This window comes from Panthera leo, chromosome C1, assembly GCF_018350215.1.
Source record: "Panthera leo isolate Ple1 chromosome C1, P.leo_Ple1_pat1.1, whole genome shotgun sequence".
NCBI classification, from domain to species: domain Eukaryota; kingdom Metazoa; phylum Chordata; class Mammalia; order Carnivora; family Felidae; genus Panthera; species Panthera leo.
In genome coordinates, this window is record NC_056686.1 from 176,343,705 (window position 1) to 176,357,687 (window position 13,983).

The 13,983-nt window shown below is 37.9% G+C and overlaps 2 protein-coding genes across 4 annotated transcripts in view; one reads left to right on the forward strand and one right to left on the reverse strand.

Annotated features, from left to right (window-relative positions):
* The window catches only part of MFSD6 (major facilitator superfamily domain containing 6), a 78,528-nt gene that overhangs the window by 58,600 nt on the left and 5,945 nt on the right, over nucleotides 1–13,983 (forward strand). Inside the window, exons 4-5 of the mRNA XM_042949469.1 lie at nucleotides 12,630–12,791; nucleotides 13,698–13,796. Coding sequence (XP_042805403.1) covers nucleotides 12,630–12,791; nucleotides 13,698–13,796 — 261 coding nt within the window. The remainder of the gene's footprint in view (nucleotides 1–12,629; nucleotides 12,792–13,697; nucleotides 13,797–13,983) is intronic.
* NEMP2 (nuclear envelope integral membrane protein 2) overlaps nucleotides 1–13,983 on the reverse strand; it is a 98,761-nt gene that overhangs the window by 47,710 nt on the left and 37,068 nt on the right. The window lies entirely within an intron of this gene.

The window sequence follows — 13,983 nt, forward strand, 5'->3', positions numbered from 1 at the left end:
TTGGTGTATAGAAATGCAACCAATTTCTGTACCTTGATTCTATATCCTGCGACTTTGCTGAATTCGTGGATCAGCTCTAGCCGTTTTTTGGTGGAGTCTTTTGGGTTTTGCATGTAGAGTATCATTTCATCTGTAAAGTTTGACTTCTTCCTTGCCAATTTGGATGCCTTTTCTTTCTTTTTGTTGTCTGATTGTTGAGGCTAGGACTTCCAGTACTATGTTGAACGGTGGTGAGAGTGGACAACTATGTCATGTTCCTGATCTTAGGGGGAAAGCCCTCAGGTTTTCTCCATTGAGGATGATATTAGCTGTGGGCCTTTCATATATGGCTTTTATGATGTTGAGGTATGTTCCTTCTATCCTCTTGAGGATTTTTATCAAGAATGGATGCTGTATTTTGTCAAATGCTTTTTCTATATCTATTGAAAGGATCATATGGTTCTTATCCTTTCTTTTATTAATGTGATGTATCATGTTGATTAATTTGTGAATTATTAAACTAGTCCTGAAGCCCAGGAATAAATCCCACTTGATCATGGTGAATAATTCTTTTAATATACTGTTCAATTCCATTTGCTAGTATCTTGTTGAGAATTTTTGCAGCCAGATTCATCAGGGGTATTGACTATAATTCTCCTTTTTAGTGGGGTCTTTGTCTATTTTGGAATCAAGGTAATGCTGGCTTCATAGAATGAGTTTGGAAGCTTTTCTTCCAGTCCTATTTTTTTGGAATAGTTTAAGGAGAATAGGTGTTAACTCTTCTTTAAATGTCTGGTGGAGGGGTAACTGGATGGCTCGGCTGGTTAAGTGTCCAGCTTTGGCTTAGGTCATGATCTCATCATGAGTTCAAACCCCACATCAGGTTCTCTGCTGTCAGCACAGAACCTCTGTGGATCCTCTATCCCCTTCTCTCTCTGGTCCTCCTCTACTGGCTGTCTCTCTCTCTCTTTCTCAAAATAAATAAACTTTAAAAGAAAAAAAGTCTGGTAGAATTACCCTGTGAAGGTATCTGGCTCAGGACTCTTATTTGTTGGGAGATTTTTATTTTTATTTTTTTATTTTTTGCATTTTTTTTAATATATGAAATTTATTGTCAAATTGGTTTCCATACAACATCCAGTGCTCATCCCAAAAGGTGCCCTCCTCAATACCCATTACCCACCCTCCCCTCCCTCCCACCCCCCATCATATAGAGAAAGACAGATACCATATGTTTTCACTCTTCTGTGGATCCTGAGAAACTTAACGCAAGTCTATGGGGGAGGGGAAGAAAAAAAAAAGGTTAGAGAGGGATGTTGGGAGATTTTTGATAACCGATTTAATTTCTTTGCTGGTTTTGGGCCTGTCCAAATTTTCTATTTCTTCCTGTTTGAGTTTTGGTAGTGTGTGAGTATCTAGGAATTTGTCCATTTCTTACAGATTGTCCAATTTGTTGGCATATAGTTTTTTCATAGTATTCTCTTATAACTTGTATTTCAGTGGTGTTGGTTGTGATCTTTCTTCTTTTATTCATGATTTTATCCATTTGAGTCCTCTCTTTTCTTTTTGAGAAGTCTGGCTAGGGGCTTATCAATTTTGTTTATTCTTTCAAAATACCAGCTTTTAGTTTCATTGGTCTGTTCTGCTCTTTTGGATTCTCTATTATTTCTGCTCTAATCTTTATTATTTCCCTTCTTCTGCTGGCTTTGGGCTTTATTTGCTGCTCCTTTTCTAGCTCCTTTAGATGTAAGGCTAGAGTGTGTATTTGGGACTTTTTTTGCTTCTTAAGATAGGCCTGAATTGCAATGTACTTTCCTTTTAGGACTGCCTTTGCTGCACCCCGAAGGCTTTGGACTGTCATGTTTTCATTTTCATTTGCTTCCATGTATTTTTTAATTTCTTCTTTAATTTTCTGGTTAACCCATTCATTCTTTAGTAGGATGTTCTTTAACCTCCAGGTATTTGAAGGCTTTTCAGATTTTTTCTTGTGGTTGATTTCAAGTTTTGTAGCATTGTGATCTGAAAATATGCATGGTATGATCTCTATCTTTTTGTATCTGTTGGGGGCTGATTTGCGACCCAATATATGATCTATTCTGGAGAATGTTCTATGTGCACTTTAGAATAATGTGTATTCTGCTGCTTTAGGATGAAATATTCTGAATATATCTGCTAAGCCCATCTGGTCTGGTGTGTCATTCAGAGCTGTTGTTTCCTTGTTGGATTTTCTGCTTAGATGAATCTGTCTATTGTTGTAAGTGGAGTATTAAAAGTCTCCTACAATAATGTTATTATTATTAATGAGTTTATGTTTGTGATTAATTGACATATTTGGGTGTTTCAAGTTGGGAGCATAAATATTTACAATTGTTAGATCTTCTTGTTGGATAGACCCCTTAATTATGATTTAATGCCCTTCCTCATATCTTGTTACTGTCTTTGTTTTAAAATCTAGTTTGTCTGATATAAGCATGGCTACTCCAGCTTTCTTTTGACATCCATTGGCATGATGGATGGTTCTCCATCCCACTTTTTTTTTTTTTTTTTCCCATCCCCTCACTTTCAATCTGCAGGTGTCCTCAGGACTAAAATGAGCCTCTTTTAGGCAGCATATAGATGAATCTTGTTTTTTTATCCCTTCTGATACCCTGTGTCTTTTGATTGGGGGATTTAGTACATTTACATTCAGAGTGATTATTGAAAGATATGAATTTAGTGCCATTATGCTATCTGTAGATTTCGTGTTTCTGGTGATGTTCTCTGGTCCTTTGTAGTCTTTGCTGGTTTCCACTCAGAGAGTCCCCCTTAGAATTTCTTGCAGGGCTGGTTTAGTGGTTATAAACTCCTTTAGGTTTTGTTTGGGAAAGTCTTTATCTCTTCTATTCTGAATGACAGCTTTGCTGGGTAAAGGATTCTTGGCTTCAAATTTTTCCTATTCAGCACATTGAGTATTTCCTGCCACTCCCTTCTGGCCTGCCAAGTTTCAGTGGACAGGTCTGCTACCAACCTTATGTGTCTACACTTGTAGGTTAAGGACCTTTTGTCCCTGGCTGCTTTCAGAATTCTGTCTTTATCTTTGTATTTTGCCAATTTCACTATGACACGTCATGGTGTTGACATGTTTTTATTGATTTTGAAGGGGGTTCTTTGTTCCTCTTGGAGTTGGATGCTTGGTTAGGGAAGTTTTCAGTTATATCCAAATAAACCGTCAGCCCCTTTTTCTTGCTCTTCTGCTTCTGGGACTCCTATGATACGGATATTGCTTTGTTTCATGGAATCACTTAGTTCTCTCATTCGCCCCCTAGTGATCTAGTAATTTCCCTTCCCTCTTTTTTTCAGCTTCATTATTTGCCACAGTTTTATCTTCTATTTCACCTATTCTCTCCTCTGTCTTCAGTCCTTGCTGTCACTGTATCTAGTTTATTTTCATCTCAGCTATTGATTTTTTAATTCATCTTGACTACTTTTTAGGTCTTTGATCTCTGCAGCAAGGGCTTCTTTGGTGTCTTCTATGCTTTTTTCAAGCCCAGCTAGTAGTCTTATGACTGTTGTTCTAAATTCTTGTTCAGATATATTGTTTACATCTTAAATTCAAAGACCATGCTGACACTTTTTGAATTCTCCAAAGAAACACGCACATAGGGAAGATACACTTGATGTTATAATCTGCAAAATGTAATGTAATTGTATTTTCTAATTTTTAAAGTTCTTGAATAATACAGGAAGTTCTATGTCAAAAATTTATAAATATGTAAAGAAAAATTGAAAACTAAATTTAAAAGCTGAATCTTCAATATGATAACTTTTTTCCTAGAATACCATCCTGTCTCCATTGCATATCTATAAAAACATCAGTATGTTTTTAATCATTTACTTATGTTCCCACCTCATTCTATAAATTATTTAAGACAACTGACCAAAATATAATAATATATAGAAACTATAAAGTGCTTAGGCTTGAATTAGACTGTCTTGTATTCCAGCTCTCACCTATAAACTATGTGTTTTGAGGCAAGATGCTAAGCCTTAGACTCTTGTGCTATGGAACAAACTCATATGAGTATTAAATAAACTGATGCATGTGAAGTATTTGGCATATTACACGGCACACAGTTACCTTCAATAAATGTTAGATAATATAACAAAAGTAAAATGAAAAATTATAAATAAATAAAAATCAGGACCAAAGGAAATATAATTTAGAAGATTCTCCTCAAAGAGGTTAAATTGCAATTATGCATTAAAGCCTGGCCATAAATGATTAGTCACTGCACACTGTTCTTAAAGCTTTCTTTGGGAAGTGAAATTTTTACTGTCTTTGATGTAACACCAGTTCTCATGTGTGGCTTGATATGGGGAATCACTGAGCATGAGGCATACACTGGTTGGCAAGTTTTGACATTAAACACAGTCAGTTTTGGTGGTAACCTCCTAAAACCTTTTTAAAGGTATGCTGAGGCAATGGTGCCTCCATGTGAAATTCACAAGGGCCCATAAAATATTGTTATATCAGTTATAGACCTTTTTTTTTTAAAAAAAAAGCAACTCACATGTCTTTTTTTTTTAACTTGTAAAGTGAAGCTTATAGAGACTTACAGAAGCTTCATTTCTTTTTTAAAATATTTATTTTTGAGAGAGAGAAAGAGAGGACACATGTGCAGGGGAGGGGCAGAGAGAGAGGGAGATGGAGGATCCAAAGTGGGCTCCACAGTGACAGCAGAGAGCCTGACGCGGGGCTCAAACTCACAAACCATGAGGTCATGACCTGACCCAAAGTTGGACGCTCAACCAACTGGGCCACCCAGGCGCCCCTCCTCTGTTCATTTTTACTCATACATGGGATTTGGAATCTTTCTCCAACCTTACCCAGGGCACCTTTTATCTCCAAATGCTTTTTCCTTATACCGCAACATGTGACCACTGCCTGCTTCATTTCATTTCACCATTCTTTTGCTCAGCTGCCATTGTGTGTCAAGCCCTGTGCTAGGTGCTGGATATGTTTATTCTCCTCAAGGAATTCAATGTCTTTTTCTTTCAGGTAAATCCAGGCCCTTTTCACCCATTAGACTATAAACTCCATGGTGGTTAAAGAGGTGTTTTAATGTGTACATTATCAGATTCGCAAAGCAGAGCAGGGGTTCTGGCACATAGTCTGGGTGCTCAGTAAGTGCTATTGAATGAATAGCATGAAGGTGATTCTTGTAGTGCTATATATGTTGGTGGATATGGGAGCACTGATCTTTAACAATATTGTTGTATGTCTTATTTAAAGTGTCTTTTGTGCAACACACGTATGGTTCATGCAGCTGCTGATAGGTCAACTGCTCTCTGTAAGGTTCTGTGCTCTTTTTAAAAGGTCCATTGTTGTTGGTGGCCCTTACTTTGGAAGAGACACTGGGCTTGCTTTTTACCTGATGTGAAATGTATCCTTTTCACCTGATATGAAATGTATCCTTTTTTCATGGACACATAGTTGGACTCTATTTCCCAGCCTCCCTTGCAGTTAGGTATGACCATTTGGCTAATTCTGTTCAGTGGCTGTGAGCAGGAATGATGTGTTTCACTTCTAAACCCAGACCATAAAATTTTCCATGTGCCTTCCTCCACTCCCTACTCTGCCAGCTGGGTATATGTACCCAGGGTAACCAGGTGTTGAAGATGGCTGAAGCTCTGTAGGCTGCATCCCTAACAACTACATGGAGCACAGCTGTTACTCTTCCTGACCCATGCCCATTGGGCTTTAGATGAGCAAGAAAATAAAACATCCACTGTATGAAACCACTAAGATTCCAAGGTTTATCCATTACAACAGCTATCATTACCTTAAACAATACAGACTCCTTTTATTGCCAGCCCAGTGGAGATTTTGGTTTTTGGTTTTTGTTTTGTTGTTGTTGTTGTTGTTGTTGTTGTTTTTAGAAAGAGCAGTCTCTTACTTTTCACTATATGGATCTTTCAGAAGCTTTTTTTAACTTTTTTTTTTTTAAGCCCAGCATTTGAGAAGTACCTTGAAGTAACGGACATGTATGCTTTGGTCCATCAATGGAAAGGGTCTGTCAAAACTGATTCGGTGTGCCAGTGCTTTGGGGATACTTATGTTTTGTTTAGTGAGCATAAGTCAGTGGCAAAGCAAGAAAAACAAAAGAAAAAATCCCAGTTCTCCAGTATTTTGATTGTCAGTTCTCACCCCTCCCAGCCATTACGATGGCTTTGTAAAAGCCAGGCAGCATTTTACAAGGAGCAGCTGTCTACTGGTGAAGGAAGGATTTTTTTCTTGCTAATACCTACATACATTTATTGCAGTAGAGCATTTTTCTGGGACAAGACTGAACAATCTTGAAATTCATGTTACAGGATCAGATACCAATCTTGACTATTATAAGGTAAAGAGTTATTTGAGACATATAAAAAACTTGATAATATCAATGATCTGAGCTCTTTGGAAAAGGAGGAGAAGTAGGTGGTAAGATTATACATTTTTTTTTAATTAGTAGATTTTTGGGGACATGTTTGATATTATCAAAAAGCTTCTCAAAATAGTTATGTTTACTATATAATACTTACAATAGTTGTTATGAGGGTATATAGTATAGTACTTAAGCACTATACTTATATACCTTCGGTTCAAATCCTGTTCTACTACCCTGTTGTCTATGTGACTTTGGACAAGGCACTTTAATCTCTCTGTGCCTACTTTCCTTTTTTAGAAAAGGGAGAATAAAAATAGTACTTACTACTGGGAAGAATAAATGAGATAATCTATATAAAACACTTAGCACAGGAGCACCTGGGTGGCTCAGTTGGTTGGGTGTCCAACTCTTGATTTTGGCTCCGGTCATGATCTCACTCACGGTTTGTAGGTTTGAGCCCCACGCTGGGCTCTGTGCTGATGGTGCAGAGCCTACTTGGGATTCTCTCTTTCCCTCTTTCTCTGCCCACGCATGCTCTTGCTCTCTCTCTCTCAAAATAAATAAACTTAAAAAAAAAAACACAGCACAATTCCTGGTAGACTACTATATCATTAATGAAAAAAATTTAATGTGAGTCATACTTATTTCCAGTGGTTCTTGGTTATTCAAATGTAGTGTATTCCCAAACAGTTAAGGTCTTGGATGTAGGTCCTGTGAAGCTATGTCTGTGTTTCTGTTAGGCCTTGTAAGTAATCGTGTGGGACGCTAGTAAAGGTAAGGAATTGACTGAGAGACTAAGAAGCTTCTGTGACTTGTGTGGTCTTTGAGAGTCATTCACTGCCAATTAACATATGGTATTGAATTGCCACTCAAACATATATATTAAGCACCTCTTATGTGAGTTGGGTGTTTGAATTGCCATTCACAAATATCAGTAGTTTTCTGACAAGTAGCCAAGGAAGGAGAGTCACTTCAAGTACCTTTGTTACTATTACCAGTCAGGGGGCAACATCTTTTTATTCTTATTTATTTATTTTTTTTAACATCTTTTTATTCTTAGACTAATCCATCAACCTAGTTATCTCATGCTAAAAGGTTTAAAAACTTATAAAAGCTCTAGTGTGAAAACACTTTTACCCATGCCACTGAATAATTTATTTCATCATATAGAGAATAATCAGCTACTACTTTTTTCATAGTTCTCTAATAAAAGGTAAAGTGGATGGAAGCATTTTCTTTTCTCGGCTTCTTTCTTTTACCTCCTAAATCTTCTTACAAGAGAGTTTCAGGTAGCACAATTGCTACGATTTTCTTTGTCTTACAAATAAGAAAAATGGCAGAGGGTTTTTAAGTTTCTAGATTGCTTTTTCCTTGTTTTGAAATTAGAGGGCCAGAATACAACTGTAGTTAAAAACACTGTCAAGAGTTTCAGATAATTAATATGATTACTAGAAGTCTGCATATTTAAGAATAAGAATCACAACTCCATAATTGTCTTTTACATACAAAGGTGTTATTAACCAAACCAGTCCCCTCTTGTGGATTTTTTAGTTTTGCTAGTTTCTTCTCTAGGAAGTGGTATGGATTCTTCTGTTTACATGATATTTTGAAATAAGGTATCTCAGAGAAACCAATTTTAGTTTTATATCTTCCCTGGAAAATGTTGGAGCATACAGGCAGAATGGCTTTCATTCTTTTGCATTTGGTTCCAAAGAAAAAATTTCTACTGTATGGTTTACTATATTTGCCTTAAGTTAATGCCGTGTGAGTTGCTTTACGGAATGTGGTTCCCAATTATCTTATTAGTCCTCAAAAGCAGTAAAGAAACTCTAGAAATCTAACTATAGAGAAGCTTTTACAACTGCCACTTAATACCACCCCCTAAATTCTAATAGTTTAGAACCTTTAAGAATCCTGACTTAAGTCATCCTGCTGGAAGATGCTTTAATTATCTTAGAAGAGTCAGTGTTTTAGAAAACACTTAGAATTTTGAAGAAAAAGAAAGAAACCCTATTTACTGCTAGACTTAAAGTTGATCCAGAATTACAGCAAAAATATATTTGCTATTGTTTTGGTCACATAAATACATAGGCCCATCTCTGTCTGCTTGTAAATCCTGCAGTTGATTGCTCAGACACAGACAAAACGATAGATTTGGCTTCACTATTAAAGTTAATTTACAGTCATTTGATGTGGTTTCAGATCTTTGATGATTCATTTTTAAGAAATGATTTCCACCTCTGTGTTGGATTTTACCATTGAATCTAATTAATTTTGAATATATCTGGGGTGCCTGGAAGGCTCAGTTGGTTAGGTGTCCAACTCTTGGTTTCAGCTCAGGTCATGATCTTGTGGTTTTGTGGTTCATGAGTTTGAGCCCACATCGGGCTTTGTGCTGACGGCATGGAGTCTGTTTGGGATTCTTTGTCTCCCTCACTCTCTGCCCCTCCCTGCTCATGTGCTCACTCGCTTTCTCAAAAATAAACATTAAAAAATTTTTTTTGAATACATTCATTTTATTTCTTGGAATATAGGAGTTTTTCCTTAGTGTTGTTAATGAAGAAAAACGTGTATCTGAGAAGAAATGGAGTTTAGCAGGATCTTTAATAATATAAAGGGAAGTATTTAAAAGTATTTCCATTGTGTACTACTGTGTCAACATTTATAATTAAGACTATCCAGGAATTACTCAGTTCTTAGAAAGCTGGCATTATCTAAGGTACTGCAGTTGTTTAGTCAGATAAAGCAAATATTTCATTTGACTTCTGTGGAAATTAAGTATGCATACTATTTCTAGTCATCTAAATAACCTGGTTGAAATGATTACTGAAACATATATAAACCTCATAAAAAGTATTTCTGTTGTTTCAGTTAACTATAGAGCATATAATCTAACATATCCAGCAAAAATAGTGTTTATTCCATTATTGAATAGTGGAATCCACTTAAGTGCAGATCATCCCTGGTAATTTAATTGTATGCTAGACATTGCGAATTTTACTTTTTTGGGTGCTAGATATTTTTGTATTTCTTATAAATATTCTTGAGCTTTGTTCTGGGACACAGATAAATTACTTGGAAATAGTATGATCCTTTTGGGCTTTGCTTTTGAAGATTACTTAGGTGGGACCAGAGCAGTGTTCCTAGTAATTCTAATTCTTTCATAATACTAACACAAGACCCTTTTGAATACTCTACCAATCATGAACTTCCCTGTGTGGTTGAAATAGGTACTATTCCTGGCCCTGTATGGGTTCTGAGTACTGTTGTCTGCGGTGCTTTTGGATGGTTCTTCTCTGGCTGTGGATAGTTTGTACCTATGTTTTTGCTGCAGCACTCTGCTGAATACTTGAGGGTATTCAAGTACCTTGAGGGTACCTGCCAATCCCTCTAGTTTCTGTAAAGCTCTCTCCTCTCTGGTACTCTGCCCTAGAACTCTAGCTGCCTTGGTCTCTCCAGACTGTTAGCTTCATCTCAACTCAGTGGCTCCCCCTCTATGCCTTGCAGCTATTTTTTTTTAAGTTTATTTATTTGTTGCAGGGAAGGGGGGGGCACAAATACAGGGAGAGAGGGAGAGAGAGAATCCTCAGCAGGCTCCATGCCCAGCATGGAGCCCAAAGTGGGGCTCTAACTCATGACCATGAGACCATGACCTGAGCCAAAACCAAAAGCCCGACGCTTCACTGAGTGAGCCACCCAGGCGCCCCTGCCTTGAGGCTTTTGAACTCTAACCAGGCAGTAAGCTGGGGCTCCTCATTTGTTTCCCATCAATCAGAGATCAGTCATTATTGTTGATATCCAGTGTCTTGGGAACTATATTTCATATATTGTGTCCAATTTTTGGTTGTTTCAGAAGGAGGGCAAATCCAGTCCATTATTCCGTTTTTGTCAGAAGCAGACTAATGTCAGATTAAATATTAAGTGAATATTAATCTTCTAGTTTAATTTTTCAAAACCTAGGTTATGAGTTTCTGATGACAGTATCTCCAACTAGGATTATTTTTCAGGCAGCAAGCTCATTACTTAATCTAGGCAGAATCAGATGATTTCTTAACCCCTTCTCAGTAAAACTTGTTGTGACAGTATCTTTTTATTACATGTATTTATTTATTTATTATTTTTTTATTAAATATAAAGCAGTGTTCTAATAGAGATTTAAATTTAGACAATGCACAGTTACTGTACATTTAAAATAATGACCCAAATTATTTTTCACCTGTTATCTTTATCCTTTCCTCCCTCTGACAAATGGTGAAAATATAATGAAACTGGTATTGAGCATTGCAAATGGTCTCTACGCTCTTTCAGAAAACCAATTGGAACTATATATAAAAGGTATAAAAATTGTTATATCCTTTGAGTCATTAGCCTTATTTATAGAACTATAGCCAAATAAATAATCTCAGATTATGTAAAAAGATGTATCTCTAAGAATGTTATTCTTTAAAAAAAATTTTTTTAATGTTTATTTATTTTTGAGACAAAGAGAGACAGAGCATGAACAGGGGAGGGTCAGAGAGACGGAGACACAGAATCTGAAACAGGCTCCAGGCTCTGAGCTGTCAGCACAGAGCCCGATGCGGGGCTCGAACTCACAGACCGCGAGATCACGACCTGAGCCGAAGTCGGCCGCTTAACCGACTGAGCCACCCAGGCGCCCCACTAAGAATGTTATTCTTGGTGCTAATCATAATGGAAATAATTTTAGGTAAAAACATGTGTCCGGTAAGGAGTTAAAACCCGAAATATATCAAGAACTTCTATAACTCAACAACAAAACTCCCCACACAACCTAGTTCAAAAATTGGCCAGGGCGCCTGGGTGGCTCAGTTGGTTAAGTATCCAACTCTTGATTTTGGCTCATGTCATGATCTTGTGGAGCCTGCTTGGGATTCTTTGTTTTCCTCTCTCTCTCTCTGCCCCTCCCCTACTTGTTCGTCCTCTCTCTCTCTCTCTCTCTCTCTCTCTCTCTCTCTCCCTCTCTCTCATAAGTAAATAAACATTTAAAAAAAAGCTGGGGTGCCTGGGTGGCTCAGTCAGTTAAGCGTCCAACTCTTGGTTCTGGCTCCAGTCATGATCTCATGGCTTGTGAGTTCCAGCCTGCGTCAGGCTCTGCTCTAACAGTGTGGAGCCTGCTTGGAATTTTCCCTCCCTCCCTCTCTCTGGCCCTCTCCCACTCATGCTCTATCTCTCTCTCTCAAATCAATAAATAAATAATTTTTAATAAGTTATTTTTAAAAATGGGCAAAAGACTTGAATAGACATTTCTCCAAAGAAGATATACAAATGGCCAGTAAACACATTAAAAAAAAAAAAAAAATGTTTATCTTCACTAGCCAGTAGGGAATGCAGATCAAAACCACAATGAGATACCACTTCATACCCATTAGGAATGCTATTATAAAAAAAACCACGGAAAATAACAAGTGCCAGTGAGGATGTGGAGAACTTGGAACTAACTCTTGTGCATTTCTGACGGGAATGTAAAATGGTACAGCTACTGTGGAAAACAGGTAGTTCCTCCAAGTGTTGAACATATTATTACTGTATGACTTAGTAATTCCACTTCTAGGTATAACACACCAAAGAACTGACAGCAGGGACTCAAACAGATATTGAACACCCATAAACATTGCAGCAGTATTCACAGTAGCCAAAAGGTGGAAACAACTGAAATGTCCATCAACAGATGAGTAAACAAATGGAATGGAATGGAATATTAAATTATTGCAATGGAATATTGCAATGGAATATTAAAAAGGAGGGGAATTCTGACACCTACTACAAACGTGGATGAACTCTGAAGACATTATGCTAAGTGATAAGCCAGACACAGAAAGACAAATAGCGATTCCACTGATAAATGATTCCACTTATATGAGGTACCCAGAGTAGTCAGATTCAGAGACAGAAAGTAGAATAGTGGTCTCCAGGGCCTAGAGGCAGTTATTGTTCAATGGGTGCAGAGCTTCAGTTTGCAGTGTTAAAATCTGGAGATGGATGGTTGCATACCACTTTGAATGTACTTTAATGCTTAAAAGTGGTTAAAGATGGTAAATTTTATGTTATGTATATTTTACCATAAATCAGATATATGTCTTTATTAGGTAGGGGTGTGTGTGTGTGTGTGTGTGTGTGTGTGTGTGTGTGTGTGTGTGTAATTAAATAAATAATTCACTCTCCACAAAAGAGTAACCTAGGCAATGCTGATCAGACATTCCCACTCTTCTTCCTCTCCAGGAGTGACACATGCGGCCATCTGGGCAGCGTGCATTTCTTATCTCAGTGCAGCAGTTCCCCCTGAGCTGAGGACGTCTGCTCAGGGCATCCTGCAGGGCCTTCACCTAGGTTTGGGGAGAGGTTGTGGTGCCATGATCGGAGGCGTATTAGTCAATTATTTTGGTAAGAATGACTTTCTCCTTTTCCTTTCCTTCGTTGTTGAAAACATGATTTTTTTTTTTAGCAACACCTCAGTAAACACTTAAATTATTACTGAAGATTGCCAGAAGTTAAAACTCCAGTATTCATATTATCTTCCTCCCTTTCATGGTAGTCATAATTGTAAAGCTGAGTTCTTAAGTCATTAAGATGATTAGAGCCAGCCTGTAACTGTGCACACGTCTGTGACAAACAGCCTAATGAGATGCTACAGATACCTCAAAGGAGCCAAACAAATGAATGGACAGCATGTGCTTTTGGATTGAAGCAAAGTACCCTAACCTTGCTGATATTAATGCTAGAAGAAAGAAAACTCATCCTTATTCCAGAAAAATCTAGCTATTTTCTGGCTTTGGTAATGTCACTACATCTCTTGATAACACAATCTGTCTGCCCTGTCAGGTCTCCCTTATCGGAAATACACAGGGTGGGGTGGAGATAAGATTACCCTGCTCAAGGGATCTGGACTGATCAGTCATCTATGGAAGGTGGGCCCAGGGTATCTGAATTTATAGCACTACTTGAGCTCTGCTATCCCAAGTACAGATTAGTAGGGCTGTTTAATAGTTAGGTAAATGGTGCTCAAAGAAGAGAGCACCACTGAGTTTTATGGTAAGAGGCACTCAGAGATAATCCTTTATAAATATAGTTTTAAAATTTGATGAATGACCAATCCAATACCAGCATCTGGGTCTCCTGGGACCTACCAGGCCTGTGTTTTTCCACTCTATGAAGCCACTGGCTATTCGTCATTCTCTGGTTTGTCCTAAGCTCTGCTGCCTTTGCCCTGAACTTCAGCACATTGACAGCTGTAGATGAGGGCTCTCTGCAGTTCCTGGAATTACTCTATGCAGTGCTCTGTTTTCACAGGGGCTGCCGCAACCTTTCGAGGAATCGGCATGGCCTGCCTGGTGATCCTCCTGCTTTTTGCCCTGATCCAGTGGCTGGCAGTGCCCGGTGAGGAGGAAGGTAAACCTGTCTATTCTTTCTGAATGGTTCTAAAGGTTGAAGCCATGGAGAAACCCAGAGGTGGTCACAGAATACACAGCAGACCTGCCTGGCTGGATTTTCTCAGTGGTGTATGAGAAAATGAATTGATGTGTACCATTGTTAGAGAGAAGCTGTGTCCTATGTTGAAAAGAATACTGGCCATTTT